Below are 19,382 nucleotides of genomic sequence, written 5' to 3' on the forward strand. Positions count from 1 at the left end.
CTGGTGTGCATTAAATACAGTCAACAGAATTTAGAAGAGTTCAAGCTTACGTAACATGAATGTGGACCAGCAAAACATTTGCACACATTTTGCTTTACAAAATGCCCAAAGCAATTTATAATTAAAAAAATGCTAGCATAAAAATGAAAATGTAACAACGTGAAGTGTAAGTTGCTATAAGATTAAAGAAAAATAATTATTCAAGTCTAAGCAGATTACAAGATTTTTAAAATTTCTCCTTTAGGATTTGCTGTAGTGATGCTCCCCTGCCCTTATGATCTCAGTACAGAGGATAATCAAGAATCAACTTTGGAATACAGATAACAGAACAGCTTGAAAGTATGAGAAGCGTCAGTTTCATTGATGGAAAATGTCAGAGGATTATGAAAAAAAAAAGGAGTAACATAAATGGACAGAGTGTTATTTCAGGGAATGACAGTAGACAGATTGAATTTTTTAAAATCTATGCTTCCACTACAGAATTTTACTTAAAAAACATCACAATTAGAATATTTTACATATTTAATTTTATTACAATAAACCTTGGATTTGTCACTTGCAGAAAATGCATGGTAACGCAAGGCAAAGAAGCCTATAATAACAATTAAATGTTAATACAAGAACATGTAAATGCTGGATATATATTGATGAATATCAGTATTGAGAAATGGTTAACAATTTTAATGGAAAAGAACATGCTAATTTCATTGTTCTAACTTCACCTGCAGCATATATTTGACATTTTATCTTTTGGTTGTGTAAATGGAACAGATTTCTAAAACAGAAGTAAACAGAAGGCTTTATGTAAAAAAAGTGTTAATCATGAACTATTGTACACAAGACCACAAACCATAGAAGTTGGTCATTCTGCCTTCTGTGGCTACCCTTTGAAAAAAATAAATTTATCCTACACACCTGCTCTTTCCCTATTGCCCTGCAATAATTTCTTTTTTTTTTAAGAAAATGTCCATAAAATATTCATTACAAACAAGAATATTTTATAACATTCAAGTCCTTTGTGTAGCTCTTTTCCATTTTAAACCTGTGAGATGAGATGTTTGGTAACTATTTCAAGTTACTACTTGAAACTGCAAGGGTCTATTCAGTTCATTTGCCTGGACCATTATTGATAAAACACAATGAAAAAATGCAGTTTTTTTTGCACAATGACAGAAAACTGAAGGTAAGCAAGTCTAAGACAAATTGGATTTATATTTATTCAACAGCACATTTATTTTATGGGCATAGGTTAATGAGTTTTCTTTTAATATATGTGTAGTATTAAGGAAGTAGTCTATTTTAGAGATTTTCCATTGTCGTACTGCAGCAACTTGTTTCTAATACTATGCTAAAGGAACTTTTGAACAAATATACTGCATTCTTCAGCAATATGCCTGGCCCACATTCAAGATGTGGCAACTTTTCTTTAGAAGCCAAAAGCAAGGCATTTCACAAAACAAAAATAATGGGCTTTTCATCAAATATTCATCTTGAGCAACTCAATAACAATGATGTATGAGAAAGTTCAGAGAGTAACTGCAAGAATGATTGCATTGTTCCCTTAACTGTAAAGTGCAGTGGCACTATTTGTGCCAAGTACTCTGGGTCCACAAAAATCAATTCTAGAGCAGGAAAAGATAAATATTTAATATTCTATGTATGAGAATTTGTTCTCATGGTTTATATTTGAGACTGAATTTTACACCGATAAAAATCATTGTTCATAGGGCAAATAGATTCCTGTCTGTTTAATTAAGCAGACAATATTTACTCATACATTCTTGAGACCAGATTGTTTAAAATAAAGTAATATCCTGCATATGAAAATTAAAAACATCATTGAACTTTCCATTGACATTTGTACAATTTTATAATAGGTTTTATACATACTCATTACCATCAACTCTTATGCTACAGCATTCACAGCTCAGTAAAGGAAAATCAACAAGCAGGAGTATTGGAGAAGCGATGTCTTTCTATTACTTGCTGGAAGATTGCATATTTAATTACTTTGTCCAACTGGGAAGAAAAGTTCTATAAAGGAACTTTAATTACTTCATCCAAAACCAATAATAACCATCTTTTGATTGTTACAAATATGGTTCCTTTGACTTCATGCAGAAATTACAAGTAACACTTACTGATTGTGGATTTTATCAATTCTCTTGGATCTTCATAGGAGAAGATTCGCAAATTTAATTTTGGGTGCCTGTTCAATAACAGTGAATCTTGTACCATAAAAAACTAGTATATCTCGGCCTACAACACCACCACATAACAAAGTTGAAAGTTCATCTTTTGGATTTTAGATTTGTTGGAGACAATTCTGAAAATCCTGACTACATAATCAAATTCTGATGAAATATCTGGATTTTTGACAGGGTTAAGGCAATTGTTAATGTGCAAAAACGGGACTCAATTCAAAAGTTAACATTGCATACAACTCCACTAGCACTCAGGATATGAGCCAAATGAACATTACAGTGGTCCACAGAAACTTCCCAGTAAACAGATTAGCACCCTCAAAATTGATATTGTTGAACAGCATGGCCTCAACAAAAACAACTAACTTCTACTGAAGATAAATTCAATTTAACAAGAGTTTGATCAAAAATATTCCTGAATGGGTTCCCTGCAGTCAAAGTTTGTAAAATGCCACTGATTACCCCAAGGATAATAAATATGCACAAGTTTTGCATCTTGTATTACTTTAAAGTCCCCCTTGCGTGTGGGTCATTCAAAGCCTCAGCAAATCTTGGCCAGTAAAATGGGGATTGATGTAAAAGTACATGATATGACATATAGTAAATTCAGTTTATGGCTATGCAAAGTAATGATCATTACAATTCATAGTCAAATCTGTATTCATTTGACATGTAAATCCTTCGGAAGATTAGTGCAGCCAGTGCCAACGTAAGGATGACAATTAGGACTGTGGATCCAATTTGATTGGCATTTGCTGGTTGACGGACTTGAGTATATGATGGTGAAACTGGACGCCTCGCTTGTTGCTGCTGAACACGTCGCTGCTGTTGGGTACGTCGCTGCCGAGGACTTAAGCTTGTAGTATTTGGTCTGCTTTGTGGTGGCTCCTGAATCCCAGAAGTGTCATCTGCATCAGTCTATAAACAATAAAATTATAGAAAGCAGTTTTCAGGGTATCCTTTTTAAATGCTCAGTGAATAGTTTTGTTTGATCAAGTAAACCACACCGTCTTCCACTATTTCCTCACACTTAAATTACAAAGCATACTGCATGTCAATGCATCTTTGCTAAATTCTGGGCTATTCTTCAGTGATGAAATCTGAATCTACAGTAAAAAAACAAGGTTTTATTTAATCAGATTTTTAAATAAAAATTTTTCATTGGAGGCTTTGCCTTTCTTTACCAAACAATGAGTGCCTTTATACTCTTCTCCTTTATCTGCTTATCTACTAAGGGTATTTAAATTATTTGGCTCAATTACTGTGACAGTAAAAACCATACTGTCACCACATCGGGCAAACGAATGTTCTTTGAAGTTCCCTATTTGATTGCTTGTTTATATTGAAATAAGGAAGCAATCAAATATATCCCCCACAACATGTTATTTTTAAAAATTCTCAATTTAAAAAATTTAGATTACACTTCAGACTTTGCTTTACCACAGAGAAGGAGACCCTCTGTTCAGTCTTTCCATATACCTAAATGGTATAACCTCAATTCTGGAATCATATTTTTAAATCTTTGTTCTACCCTTCTGTAGTGGTGTACAATTTCATGTTATAATTTGCTGACAAAACTATACACTGTACTCCAACTGATGTACAACCATGATGAAATACAGGTGTTACATAACATCTCTATTTCTCAATTTTCTCTAGCACTAGACACTAGTGCATGCTTGCATTTTTAGCAGCCTTACTAACTTGCATTTGAGTTTGAAGTGCCCTATGTATTGGAACTCTAATCCCCATCAAAAAATAGTCTGAAGTAAAATAAGATTTTTAATGGCAATATTCAATGTATCTCCCAGCATTAAATAACTTAAATTTCACACTAAAAGAGAAAAAGGGACTACTCAACAGTCCATGACTAATAGCCATTTGATAGCATAAAACATGAATTTTGCTGAAAAATTAATTTTCTCCAAGCGTTTCATCTCGCACTATTTCACAGAAGTACCGATTCAAGGGGACAATCAATTTTTATACGGTTGATCTGTAGGCAAGTGGATTCAGATTAGTATGGGGGTTGCCATTGAGAAAATGCTGGCATTTTTCAGCAATATTGATAAATTTAATTGCACCCTATTGCTTCCTTTTACTTGTAGAAAGAGAGAGACATGGTCAATGGCAAAAGGTGACAAAAGGTGACAGACCAGAAACTAAATATTACTCTTACTCATTGAATTTCACTAATGATAGCCCTGTTCCATTTGATTTTATCTTTAAAAACTCTTCCTTAAAAAAGGTAAAGACAGCATGAATTATGCTGAAGAGTACTGCTTTCTATTTTGTGAAAGGAGTATTGCACTGGATCTCCCTCCTCATTACAGGGTAGTGAACATATTTGTCCTTGTATGTTCCTCATTCCCCAGGAAGAAATCAGGCCATTCTAAAAAAGATTGAATGTTTCAGGTACTTGAAAAGGTGAAAATGTCCTTTAGAACGGGTAGGTGAGGAAAATGAAATTCTATGTTGGAATTGTTCAATTATGAATACACAAAACACGATCTGAAAATTAAGCAAAAATATTCAAAAGCTTAAAATGAATTTTCTGATGCATGTTGTTCATACAATTTAGCTTTTCCCCACTTTCAATGAAGATGAGCAGATGGAACAAAGTTCATCAATTTGTTTTTGTTAAATGATCTCCTGTCTTTGTCATTTCTGAACCACAGATCATCTTGGACTTTGACTAGGATTTATATATAAATTCAAGTGGAAGTATCCTTCAGTCCAACCCATTTTGGCCAAGCTCCAGGTTTTTTAATGAGATGTTTTATGTAAACATTCAACCCACTAAATAGTTTCTTTTGGTAGATCAACAAGAGAACTTATTACAAATGAGTTACAAACTCAAATCAACTTAATCATCCATTAAGCAAATGCCAAAAATTCGAATGGTCATAATATTCAAAATTCATAGACTATAAAGTATGTAAATTTAATGGCCTGCAATCAGAATTAAGACATGAATTTTTAAGTTAAAGTTGTTATAATTTGGCTCATAAACATGCTGTACGGTTATGTAAAGCCAGTATTTTAAGGAAAACAAAAATTCAGGTAAAACCATTCAGAATTTATTTAAATAAACCAGTTGAACGGGCTGACTTCACTACTACCCTAAAAATTGCATGATTTGGAGGTGCCGGTGTTGGACTGGGCGATCAAAGTTAAAAATTACACAACACCAGGTTATAGCCCAACAGGTTTATTTGGAAGCAGCTTTCGAAGTGCTGCTCCTTCATCAGGTGGTTGTGGAGCAGAATCACAAGACACAGATTTTACAGCAACAGGATTGCAGTGTCAAGGAATGTAATATTAAACAAATGTGTTTAATATTTCAGAATGGACAAGGAGGCAAATCATGCAGCAGTGCAAAGACAAAAGCTACCAATCAAGAAGTGTTAGTGCAGACAGGAGTATATTTGGAGAGCAATTTGTCAGGAAAACAAAAAGGGACAAGCTTGTTTAATTTAGCAATCATACTATAAGTGGTACAAAACAATTGGGCAAGCATGTAAAAGTGGTCGGTGTGGAAGTTGAAGGCAAGGTGCATCCTTTGATAGTGAAGTGGGACGGGTGGAGAGTGGGGTTAGAGCAGAGGCTGGAGAAGTGGGTTACTCAAGAATCCTTCGCCCATCATACAAACCTAAGAACTAAAAAGGGCATTTCTAAAGCTTTGATGAGAAACTTGGAACCAGAGAAAATGCAATAAGAATCTAGGAGAAAATGGACTGGTGACAAATATTTACGTAACATAAGTAAAAGCCAGGGAACATTAGACCAGCAAGACTGACATCAGTAGTGGCTAAGTTGTTGGAGGAAAGTCTGAGGGACAGGATTACATGTATTTGGAAAGGCTAGACTGATCAGGGATAGTCAACATGGCTTTACACATTACAAATTTTGTCACTAACATCACAGAATCCCTACCGCGTGAAAGGAGGTCATTCAGCCCACCAAGTCCACACTGACCCTCCGAAGAGCATCTCTCATTCTCTGTAACTATGCATTTCCCATGGCTAATCCACCTAGTGCACATCTCTAGACACTAAGGACAATTTAACACCGTCATACACCTAACCTGCATATCTTTGGTCTCCTCCCACAGTCCAAAGCACCCAGAGGGATTCAGCACAGACAGAATATGCAAACTCTAGACAGACACCAGAGATTGGAATCAAACCTGGGTCCCCGACACACTGAGCCACTCCATTTGAGGTTTCTTTGGGGAGGTGACAAAGATGATTAATGATGGCAGAGCGGTGGACATGTTTGACATGGACTTCAGCAAGGTAACCAATAAAGGTTTCTCAATAGAAAGGTTAGCAAAATTAGATCACATAGGATTAGAGGGAGCTAGCCAATTGGATACAAAATTAGCTTGAACATAGGAAACAAAATGTGGTGGCAGAGGGTTGTTTTTCAGAGTGGTGTGCTGAAAGAGTCAATGCTAGATCCATGGTTTTTTGTCATTTACATAAATTATTTGGAAGCAAATAAAGGTTGACAAGCAGATGACACCAAACTGGATGGTGCAGTGGACAGCGAGAAAGGGTATCTCAGAGCACAACAGGGGGGGGGGGAAGGTTGAATAGGCTGGAGTGGAGACTGAGGGACAACCTTATAGAGCTTTATAAAATCATGTGGGGCATGGATAGGGTGAATAGTCAAAGTCCTTTGCCCAGGGAAGGGAAGCCCAAATCTAGAGGGCATGGGTTTAAGATGAGAGGGGAAAGATTTTAAAAAAGGGACCTGAGGGGCAACTTTTCCATGCAGAGGGTGGAATGTGTATGTAATGAGCTGCCAGAGGTGGTGGGTGGATATAATTATAGACATTTAAAAAGGGACCTGGATGGGTATGTGAATAGAAAGGGTTTAGAGGGATATGCACAAAATGCTGGCAAATGGGACTTGATCATTAAGGATATCTAGTCAGTCCAGCCAAGTTGGACTAAACGGTCTGGATCTGTGATATATAACTCTATGGCTATGAACACATTAAGCAATGAAGTTTAGACTAGGAAGAGAAGGATCAAAAATGGTAACAGAAGAATGAGATTTAAAGGCCATGAATGAAAGCGTGAACATCAGAGCAATAGCAAGGAAAAGCATCAATAATCAATGCAGCTAATTCAACAGTCATGGAGAAGGATAGAGCGGATCTAAAAGTTGAAGTTCTAAATTGGAAGAAGGCTAAATTTTGAGGATATTAGGCAAGAACTTTCAAAAGAAGAAGAAGAAGAAGAGTTGATTGGGGGTGGATGTTTGCAGGTAAAGGGACAGCTGGAAAATGGGAAGCCTTAAAAAAAAGGAGAGATAATGAGAGTTCAGAGACAGTATGTTCCAGTTAGGGTAAAAGGCAAGGCTGGTAGGTGTAGGAAATGCTGGATAATTAGAGAAATTGATATTTTGGTCAAGAAAAAGAAGGAAGTATATGTCAGGTATAGACAGCAGAGAGCAAGTAAACCCTTAGAAGAATATAAAGGCAATAGGAACATACTTAAGAGGGAAATCAGGAAGGTTAAAAGGGAACGAGATACTTTTGGCAAATGGGGTTCAGGAGAATCCAAAAGGGATTGTACAAATACATTAAAGGACAAAAAAGGTAACTAGGGAGAGAATAGGACCCACTCAAAGATCAGCAAGGAACCCATGTGTGGAACCACAGGACATGGGGGAGATATTAAATGAATATTTTGCATCAGTGTTTACTGTGGAGGCGGCCACAGAAGGTACAGAACATGGGGAAATAGATGGAAGTTCATATTACAGAGGTGATGGTGCTGCTGAACCTCAAAATGCACACAAGTGGATAAATCCCCAGGATCTGATCAGGAGTACTCGAACTCTGTGGGAAGCTAGGGAAGTGATTGCTGGGCCTCTTGCTAAAATATTTGAATCAGCGATAGTCACAGGTGAGGTGTCACAAGATTGGAGGTTGGCTAATATTGTGCCACTGTTTAAGGGCAGTAAGGAAAAGCCAGAGAAATGTTGACTGGTGAGCCTGACATCAGTGGTGGGCAGGTTGTTGGAGGCAATCCTGACAGACAGGATGTACATGTATTTAGGAAGGCAAGGACTTATTAGGGATAGTCAACATGACTGTGCATGGGAAATCATGATCAAATGTTTTGAAGAACTAATGAGGAGGTTAGATGAGGGCAGAGTAGTGGATGTGTTCTATATAGACTTCAGTAAGGTATTTGACAAGGTTCCTCATGATAGACTGGTTAGCAAGGTTAGATTAGGGGGAGAACTAACCACCTGGATACAGACTGGTTTGAAAGTAGAAGAGAGGTGGTGATGGAAGGTTGTTTTTCAGATCGGAGATCGGTGTCCAGTGGTGTGCCACAAGGATTGGTGCTGGGTCCACTGCTTTGTCATTTATGTAAATGATTTGGGTGTGAACATAGGAGGCAGAGTTAGTAAGTTTGCAGAGACACCAAAATTGGAAGTGTAGTGAACAGTGGAGACGGTTACCTCAGAGTGCATTGAGCTCTTGATCAGATCAGCAAATGGGCCAAGGAGTGGCAGATGGAGTTTAATGTAGATAAATGTGAGGTGTTGCATTTTGGAAAGGCAATTCAGGGCAGGACTTATGCACTTAATGGTAAGGTCCAGGGAAATGTTGCTGAACAATGAGGCCTTGGAGTGCAGGTTCATAGCTCCTTGAAAGTGGAGTTGAAGGTAGATAGGATAGTGAAGGAGTTTGGTTTGGTATGCTTTCCTTTACTGGTCGGAGCACTGAGGTTGAAAGGTTATGTTGTGGCTGTACAGGACATTTGTTAGGCCACTTTTGGAATATTGTGTGCAATTCTGATCTCCGTCCTATAGGAAGGATGTTAAGAAACTTGAAAGGGTTCAGAAAAGATTTCCAAGGATATTGCCAGGGTTGGGGGATTTGAGCTATAGGGAGAGGCCAAATAGACTGGGACTCTTTTCCCTGGAGCATCAGAGGCTGAGGGGTGACCTTTATACAGTTTATAAAATCATAAGGGGCACGGATAGGGTAAATAAACAAGATTTTTGCCTTGGGTGGGGGTGATGGTGGTTGGGGGAGGGAAAAGAAGAGAAGAGAAGAGAAGAGAAAGAGTTCGGAACTAGAGGGCATAGGTTTAGGGTGAGAGGGGAAAGATTCAAAAAAAAAAGGGACCCAAGGGGCAACTTTTTCACACAGAGTATGGAATGAGCTGCCACACGAAGTGGTGGAGGTTGGTACAATTATAACATTTAAAAAGGCATCTGGATGGGTTGATGAATAGAAAGGGTTGAGAGGGTTGAGACCACTGAGCCACCCCAATTATTGGGTCTCCACGTAAATAGATCTGTTCCACAAAAAATTTGGCTAAAGGCAAGGATACAAAGAGAAAATGAATTTGTTTACATACTTCTCTCATAGCTTCAATTTCTGGATTATTTTCAGTGAATGTAACATCATCAGAAACAGGAGCTTCTTGCTTTGCAATTTTTATAGGTGTTGGTGCTGGAGAAGGTTCAGCAGTTGTACTGGCAGCAGAACCAGACTCTGCCTATTAAAGAAATAAATGAAGTTAACACTTGAAAGAATTACATTGCTAATAATTCAGTCTATTTGTTTCTGATTCAGGAGTTATGGCTATAAATACATCACAGAATTTCAATAATCATGGAATGTGCTATCTTTTAGATTATGACATTAAACCAAGGCCTTTGTTTGCTCAAACTTAAAAATCAGGGCAACCTGCAATATTTTTCTTTTAATTAACCATAAAAATAAAACTAAATGGCCATCTATATTAGCTGCAGTTCAGATCCTGTGGAATGCAATTTGCTATCATGCTGTCAACATAATAGCAACTACACTGAGCAATTACTTTGATGTAAAATAACTGGGGTACATTAGATACTAAATCAATTCAAATAAATTCTTTGCTTCATCTCAAGAGGAATTATTGTACAATACTTAAACAAAAAGCAAGACTTAGAACGTCACTGAATTTCCTGAGAATATGTAAGCCCTGCATTTGTTGAGAGAGACATGGGCCAAACAAAGGTAAATGGGACTAGTTTAGTTTGGGAAACTTGGCTAGCATGCATGAGTTGGACTGAGGGTCTATTTCTTTGCTGTATGACGCAAATTGGCTCAACTAATAATCCATACCAATTTTTAAGCACAATTTATAAAGGCACACCTTAAAACTGATTTGTTTTGCTAATTCTTTTGCCTCCACATCAGCCATACTTGGAATGCTACTTTCTGTGCATGGAAGGAGAGCTGTCCTCATGTGGGAACCGCAATTTTCACAGTTATAATCTTGTGACCTAAATTGTAAAAAAATAGATTGGAGATACACAGTTACTGTTGCACCCATAAGTCTTTATGTTCCATTGTTCAACAAGCAGCAGTCAATTGCTTTCAGTTGACCACTGTAAAGATGCACAATTGCGGTTTGGCAAAGAAACAAGTTCATGCATTTTAAAAAGAAAAAAATCCTCAATAACTCTGGTACACAGCTCTCAAGTTACCTTGCTCAGTACAACTGCTTTTCTTTTAAATTCACTCATGGATGTGGGTACTGCTGGTTCTGCCAGCATTTGTTGCTGACTCCTGGTTGCACATGGTGGTAAGAGCTACCTTGTTCAACTACTGCTGTTTATGCTGTAGGTATACCCACAAATGTTGTTAAGGACGGAATTCCAGAATTTTGACTCAACAATACTGAAAGAACAGCGATACATTTCCAAGTCAGTGTGGTGAGTGGCTTGAAGGAAAAATCAGAAGTAGTTGCATTCCAATTTATCTGCTCTCCTTGTCCTTGAACGTGGAAGTGGTCATGGATTTGGAATGTGCAGACTAAGGTTCTTTGGAGAATTTCTGCAGTCCATCTCGTTGATGGTAAATGTACTGCTGGTGCTAAATGTCAGCGGTGAAAAGTATGGATATTTGCCGAGAGGTGATAATTAAGCGAGCTGTTTTATCTTGGTTGGTGTCAAACTTTTCAAGTGCTGTTGGATCTGCATACATCCAGGCAAGCAGAAGCATTTCATCACGCTCCTGTGTAGTGCCTTGGATACACTGGACAGACTTTGGGGAGTCAAGTGGCTAGTTATGTACTTCAGCATTCCAAGCTATTATCTCTATTTAACCAAGAGAATTTGAGATAAGTTGACATCTAATTTCCAATCTATTAGATTATCAGAATCTAATTCCATGCATCTTGCATATTAAACATTGTTCTAAATTTACACATTTTGGTAAATATTTTCTTTTTCTATTGTATTTGGGAGAGTAAGAGGGCTGAGGTAATGGAAGGGAACACTTCCTCTCAAATAAGGAATTATCCTTTTGTTTAAATAATACAAATATCCAAAACAAAGATCTTACTTTTTGGCTAGCGCTTTTCTTTCATCAGGAGTGTAATCCAGAGAACCAATAGCTCCTTCACCCTTTGTTGGCATGAACCCAATAATGGCCAACAATGCCGTCCGAACTAGAAACAAATACAATATGATGATTCAAAATTACTTTCAGCAGTGATACTTTTGTTGCTCACTTTCCATCCAGATGTCTATCTGCACTATTTGGCATGACAATTAAATTAGATAGAATGAAAAGCACGGAGATTTTAAGTAAGCATGCAATCTCGATTTGGTTTCTCCTCGCTTCTTGCGCAAAAGGATGGAGAAGCAATAGGAGACATATGTTGCCAGTAACGTACGGCCAAAATGGAAAGTTTTCAAAATAAGGAGTCATAAACCTGCCTATACCAATCCATAGCTAAATGCACTATAACTAAACCATGCTACTAAGTCAGTCACCACAATGTATGTCTACTGATCAATGGGTCAACAGTCTCAAATGTGGGTCAGCTGTATCCTCTGAATTATAAAGATTCAAGTGATTGAGCACAAAAGAAGGAAAAAAAGCCAACACCCCAGTGCATTTGTTTGTATGGATGGTAATCCTCTCACTTTTCCTGAACAATTCCATAAGAACTTGATGGCTTTGTTGGAATTTAATCTCCAGCAACCTGATTTGAAGATCGTTCATGGCGCAGAAAGAGAGTGTCAATTATTGTAGCAAATGGTTTATGAAAAGCTAACAAAATAAAATTAATCCCAACATTGGCACTGCTCAAGTAAACTTTGTATGAATAGAACAGATATAGGGAGAGGAAAGTGTGTCAGAAAACTGAAACTGCCTCCGAAAAGATTTTTCCCCATGAGAAAGTGAGATGATGATTCACGATACTTTATTTATTTACATCCTGTGCTCTGAAATGGAAACAGCCACAGAGTTTCAAGTTAAATTGGCACTTCTATTACATCTATGTTAATAAGGATATTTTAGTTTCATTCGGAGTTCTCAAAGTAACGTCAGGCTGTCTTGTTTGTTTATGTGCATTCAGACAAAGCTTTTAAGAAACTTCTAATTAATAATTCAGAGCCTACTAAGAGAAAAAAATTGGGCTGGAGCCTCACAATAAGGTATCCTATGACTTAAAGAGGCAACGACAGAAGCAGATTTCCTGTTTGATAGAGAACTATCCAGTAGTTCAGTGTGAAGGTTGTCTGTACATGCTGTGCAGGTTTCTTCATAGAAAAACCATCTGTGCTAGCAGCAAAGCAAGGAATCAGTTTCCAGCAGTGTCGGGGCAGGAGGAGGCCATCTTGAGAAGTTCTGCAAACAAAAGGTTGCGGAAGTGAAGTTTAAAAAATGCCTGTTAAGAGTGCACGGTGTGCAGTTCTGGTCACCTGCTTTAAGAAGATTATTATTAAGTTGGAGAGAGTTCTGAAAAGATTTTCCAGAATGCTGCTGGGATTGAAAGGTTTGAGTTAAGGGGAGTTTGGGACTTTGTTCAATGGAGTAAAGGACTTGAAGGATGACCTTATAGAAGTTTATAAAATTAGGAGGGGCATAGATCAGGTGAATAGCAAAGGTCTTTTCCACCAAAGGCTGGTGGAGGGTGGGGTGTGGGGTTTGGAGAATTCAAAACCAGGGAGCATATTTTTAAGGTGAGAAGAAATATCTAAAAGTGGCCTGAGGGGTAACTTTTTCCACAGACGGTGATTGATATAGAGTCATACAGCAAGGAGATAGACCCCTCTATCCAAATCGTCCATTCCAGCCAGACATCCCCAATATGACCTAGCCCCACTTGCCAGCATTTGGCTTATAACCCTCTAAATCCTTTCTGTTCGTATAGTCAGCCAGATGCCTTTTAAATGTTGTAATCTTACCCAGCATGTGGAATAAACTGCCAGAGGAAGTGGTAGATGCAGGTAGGGTTACATTTAAAAGTTTGGACAGGTACATGAACAGAAAAAGTTTTAGGGAGATGGGAGCCAAATGCAGGCAAGTAGGACTAGTTTCGTTTGGGAAACTTGATTCATATGGACAAGATGGACTGAAGGATCTATTTCTTTGCTATATGACTTTGATTCTAAGTGACCCTGTCTTAGCAGTTTAAAGATTTAATGAAGTGGCATCAACTTAAAAAAAAACACTGGATGACTAAAAAGGTTTGCTGAAACGAAACCAAGTACAACCAAACCAACTGAACAAAAGAACTTAAAACTGAACAAGGTTACTCTTAACTGAGGTTTAATTAGCTCTAGGTTTCTTGTTGAGGGCAAAAGAGTTAAATCCAACTTTGTGATACTTTGGAAGAATTATTTGAAACAATTATTAAAAGTGCGAGAGTTTATATTTTTTCCCCTTTTGGTGTGCAAAAAAAAAACGTTAATGTTCGATCCTTAAAAATACATTGGCAGCCAATTCTATGCTCAGTGACTGACTACTATGGTAACCAAATTTGCAAAATTAGCTTACGGTTATGAAGCCAGATCGCTCTCTGGGATGTGACTGGTCATATTACAGAGATGATTTTTTTTTTCTGAAAATTGATTTAAGACAACCAGTAGTTGGATTTTTTTTTAAATGCTACAGTTGCTATCTAATGATGATGATTTAGATCAACACTGGAATCTGGAAGATACTTACTGCTCCAGGATGGCTGCCAAGTTTCAGGATGATGTCCTGAGATGCTCAAACATATCTTCTTTCCCACTTCAAACCTTCCATTAGGCTGAAACAAAATTATCTGTTCAAATAGCAGTACTGAAAAGCAAATAACCTTCAGTAAACAAATTGCTTGGAATGAAATTACTACCTACTTTGAACTAAATCATAATACGATTTAGACTATAAGACCATAAGACATAGGAGTGGAAGTAAGGCCATTCGGCCCATCGAGTCCACTCCGCCATTCAATCATGGCTGATGCGCATTTCAGCTCCACTTGCCAGCGTTCTCCCCGTAGCCCTTAATTCCTCTAGACAACAAGAACCTATCAATCTCGGCCTTGAAGACATTTAGCGTCCCGGCTTCCACTGCACTCCGTGGCAATGAATTCCACAGGCCCACCACTCTCTGGCTGAAGAAATGTCTCCGCATTTCCGTTCTGAAATGACCCCCTCTAATTCTAAGGCTGTGTCCACGGGTCCTAGTCTCCTCGCCTAACAGAAACAATTTTCTAGCATCCACCTTTTCAAAGCCATGTATTATTTTGTACGTCTCTATTAGATCTCCCCTTAATCTTCTAAACTCCAACGAATACAATCCCAGTATCCTCAGCCGTTCCTCATATGCTAGACCTGTCATTCCAGGGATCATCCGTGTGAATCTCCGCTGGACACGTTCCAGTGCCAGTATGTCCTTCCTGAGGTGTGGGGACCAAAACTGGACACACTACTCCAAATGGGGCCTAACCAGAGCTTTATAAAGTCTTAGTAGTACATCTCTGCTTTTATATTCCAACCCTCTTGAGATAAGAGACAACATTGCATTCGCTTTCTTAATCACAGACTCAACCTGCATGTTTACCTTTAGAGAATCCTCGACTAGCACTCCCAGATCCCTTTGTGCTTTGGCTTTATTATTTGACTAAATATTATACTAAACCAATAAGCTTCAGATTACTATTTGACAAGTGTTTCAAATTAACTGATAAGTCCAGACATAGCAAGAAAGCCAAACTAAGTTGTTACTGTGCATCATGCTATGGGAACGTTTCCCAAAAGCTCCCCAAATGTTTTATCCGTCAACTGGAATGACTGATACACCTTCTCCTGCATCTTAAAAATTATACTGTACAAAAAAGATGCTAAAGCAGGATTGAAAAGGGATAAACCACAAAGAACCAAATGCATTTGTATGCTAAACTTCTTGTTCCATTAACAAACTAATAATTTTGAATATCTTGAAAACCTAACTTTTAAATGAGTACCATGTATATCTGAGTAATAGTAGAATTTTTTTGACAACTTTAAGGTTAAATTTATGGGGTCAACTATTACATGGATATTATTTTTGGAGGGGCTGAAATTCATACCCGTCAAAATTCATACCATATCAATTGGGCTTCTGCTAATGATATCTAAAATGAATTTTTAAAAAAATTACGGTAACTCTGAAAACCTGAAGCAGAACACAACAGACAGTAGATTGAAGACTGAGAAGGGAGCAGAACTGGCAGACTGGAAAGCTGGAGTGGAATGTGACGACTAGCCCACCTGACTCAAACGTTGACCTGTTATTTGTGAAGATCTGGGGTCAACGTTTACATGAGATATGTAAAAATTCCAGGATATTTGGATAAAAAAGGTAGACTTTTACATGAGATCAACTATTACTCATGTATATACAGTAGTTGGAAAATTTCAAAATAGATCTTAATGCTTGCAATAATGTAACACCACAGAACAAATATGAAATTTTTCTTAATCAGTAAGAAAAAAAAAGGTAAAGGACTATTCAACAGTTCCTGGGAACAACAGGAAGTGATCTTTGGAGGAGGAAAATATTCATCTGCCTATCTACAAACCCCTTATATTAAGCATTAAAAAAGTCAACCTCCCTATTAAGACTTTCGCAAAAACGTTAATAGATAGTAGTTTTTTTTGTTAAAGTGCCACTTAACAGTTGCCAACTTGGCGGAGTTAATATCCTCTCATCATCCAGTTATGGGATCAGGTACCACCTTGGAGCTTCGTACATAAAGTGAAAGTGAGGTGGAAGATTAGCTACAATTTTATTGAATCCCTGAGCAGGCCAAGGGGTAGGAGGGAGGGGGTCATTGCATGTACTCTTATTTCTGACACTTATAATCCAGATCAAATCTTCACTTCAATACTCCCATTGTTTGAGTGGTCATCTTTTGGATGAAACACTAAATGGGAGGGCCAGCCTGCCTGTCCAAGGGACATACAAAAATATTGTGGCACTGTCTGAAGTACTAAGAGTTTGACAAATGCAAATGTTAAGAGCTCTAAAAAGGAACTGAATGCATCTATGGATTGGCAAACAAATTATTTTTCGTTCACAAGGGAAAATATATAGGAACAGATCAAATCTCTCCTGCATTTTGCATTAATTGAGCAAACAGCTGAGTACAACTGGGACAGATGGAGCTTATACTCCTCAGAATTCCAGAAACAGGCTTTACTACTTCATCTTATCCAATGGAGAAAAGACAAAACAAGGTGGATTACATAAAGATACTAGGAACATTTTCTTTCCATTAGCCACACATAGATGGAGTACTAAAATGGCCTTCCAATGTGTACATACTGATATGGAAATGTCGTGATGCTTTGCTATTACATTAAGCACTTCCTCAAAGAACCAGCGGCATTAGACTGGACACTCTGCTCAAATTGCTGGACAAAATGTACAGCATTAAGAGGAAAACCTTGTGCACATCTCTCAAAATAATAAGTGCCCAGCAAAGTCAATGGTGCTAATTTTGTATTTCTGCATCATCACCACCACATTAATCTAAATTCTTAGATACTGACATCAGAAGCACAGACAATAACATCTACAGTAAGGTCAATGCCATCAAGTTGTAAATAAAGATTTATCACAGAAAATTTATAGACTCCAGCAGAGTTATTTTGGCAGATTAAATAACTAAACCCAAGAGTCAGACCAAAATTAAAAAGATACTAAAACATTATGTTATACTTAGAATTTTATTTATAATATGGTAGCTGGCTATCATTCACAGGAATGAAGACGACAAGCAGACACTTGTAGGTGTGGTGTACAGGACCTTTAACAGTAAGCATATGGTAGGATTCATTGCCAATAAAGTTGTGCCTTGCCAGATACATACACCAATAATCCAAAGGGATAAAATCTATACATTTCTATAAGTTTATAAGATGGGCAAAGGCTGCCTAGGTAAGGGGTTCAAGGAATGTTTTGGGGATAGCTTCATAGAGAATGTTCTGGAACCAACCAGACAGGAGATTATGCAAGATCTGGTATCGAGCATGGAGATAGGATTAATGATCTAAATGCCCTTGGATTGTGGTGATCATAAGATGACTGATTTTCACATAACAGTTTTAGTGGAGAGGAGCACAGATCAAAGACAAGCATTTTACAAAACTTAAAATAAGGCCAATTGTGAAGGGCTTGAAAGTAGATCAAGCTGGCAAATTAGGTTAACTTGGTTCAGAGAGGGGTCAAAAAGGATGCAGTATCAGACATTTAAAAGGAAAATTTCAGAATACACAGAACACAAATAATAAGTGAGAAAGGAAAAATCCAAAAAGATGCACATTTAAAGATAAACACAAAATTACTCAGCTGGGATAGCAGGTCAGAAAACTGGGTATAATACAAAAAAGCCAAAGACTAACTAAAAGATCAAGGATGGAAAAGTTAAATTTGAGAGAATGCAAGAAAGCAAGATCTGTTGTAGAAACTTCAAAAAAAAAAGTTAAAATGTTTTGTCAAAGTTGTATCTGGGGAAGTAATAAAGAAAAGCAGGGATATGCCAGATGTACTGTACAGGTATTTTGCATTGTCTTAACCATATTCTAAAAAAAGCTGTAAGTGAAGAAATGAGAAGGGATGAAGGAACTCAAAACAACAAACATCAAGGAACTGACACTGAACAAATTGTTTGAGCTAAAGGGTTACTTATTGTTGGGTTCTAATGGACTTAAGCCAAGGACTCAAAAAGTAGCAAAGTGAAATAGCTGGTGCGTTGGTTTTAATTTAAAAAAATTCTTAGGATTTGGGGATGGCTCCATTCAAGTGGAAACAGGAACAGGAAACATTCAGGCCAGTTGGCTTAACATCTGTCACAGGAAGATGTTAGAAGCTTTTCTTAAAGACATGGTGTCAGGTCATCTAGGTAGGATAGGGGCAATCAGGCAGAGTTAACGTGGTTTTGAGGAAAGGAAGTCATCTTTTAAACAATGAACTAACTCCGAAAATGTAACATGTATTGTGAATAAAGGAGAACCATAAAAGTACCGTAATTCAATTTGAAGGCGGCACTTCAGAAGGTTCCACAAAAAGGTTATTGCAGAAAATAATAGTTCATGGTATAGATGATAACCTATTGCACACAGTCAGAAGATCCACTAGTAATAGAAACAGAGGGTTGGTCTAATTAGATCATTTTCTGATTGGCAAAATGTAACTGGTGCACCACAAGGATCTGTGCTGAAGCTAAAACTTATTCATTTAATATAAATGACTTGGATGAAGGGACTAAATATATTATTGTTAAATTTGATGACGACAAAAATAGGTTGGAAAATAAACTGAGAACAAATTAATACAGATACGTTAACTGACTGGATAAGAAATCTGACAAATGAAGTACAGCAATTTTTTTTAATTAACCAGTATGTATGGTACTTGGAGTGTGCTAGTTGATCAAATATTCCGGATAATCAAGACATTCATATAATCCATATAAAAACACAACCCAAGTCTAGAAACATAATGCAGGGAAATATACATATCACTATTATACCTTTGTTGCAGCATACATTATAAATAATGAAATTTTGACAAGTAAAACTCCCCAGCAGACAGCCTTCTCTCTCACTTTCAAATGACTATACGGGAAAATGCAGTAGATAGTGGTATTTGAGGAGAAACAATCAACTGGTGGTATTTCATGTGGCCACTCAATTGAACAAGTATATCTACACTGAGTTAATGAAATGAATAAACTATAATGATTGGACCAAATAATACAATAAATATTATGGTATTTGAAGCATATAATTTTTTGCAGGTTATCAAAACTACCTATTCATAAAGTGCCGGTTAAAACAAAGTTTACTGTTTAAATGTAGAAAATGTAAAATGGTCTATTTTGG

At 37.3% G+C, this 19,382-nt stretch overlaps 1 protein-coding gene across 1 annotated transcript in view; it reads right to left on the minus strand.

Moving 5' to 3' along the window:
• Positions 1-510: 510 nt before the first annotated feature.
• Positions 511-19,382, minus strand: part of ube2j1 (ubiquitin-conjugating enzyme E2, J1) — a 38,388-nt gene continuing 19,516 nt past the window's right edge. Inside the window, exons 4-8 of the mRNA XM_072553746.1 lie at positions 14,194-14,278; positions 11,575-11,680; positions 10,382-10,511; positions 9,599-9,739; positions 511-3,122 (exon numbers count right to left, since the gene is read on the minus strand). Of these exons, the coding sequence (XP_072409847.1) occupies positions 2,841-3,122; positions 9,599-9,739; positions 10,382-10,511; positions 11,575-11,680; positions 14,194-14,278 (744 nt within the window). The 3' untranslated portion in view covers positions 511-2,840. The remainder of the gene's footprint in view (positions 3,123-9,598; positions 9,740-10,381; positions 10,512-11,574; positions 11,681-14,193; positions 14,279-19,382) is intronic.

This window comes from Chiloscyllium punctatum, chromosome 3 (assembly GCF_047496795.1).
Source record: "Chiloscyllium punctatum isolate Juve2018m chromosome 3, sChiPun1.3, whole genome shotgun sequence".
NCBI lineage: Eukaryota > Metazoa > Chordata > Chondrichthyes > Orectolobiformes > Hemiscylliidae > Chiloscyllium > Chiloscyllium punctatum.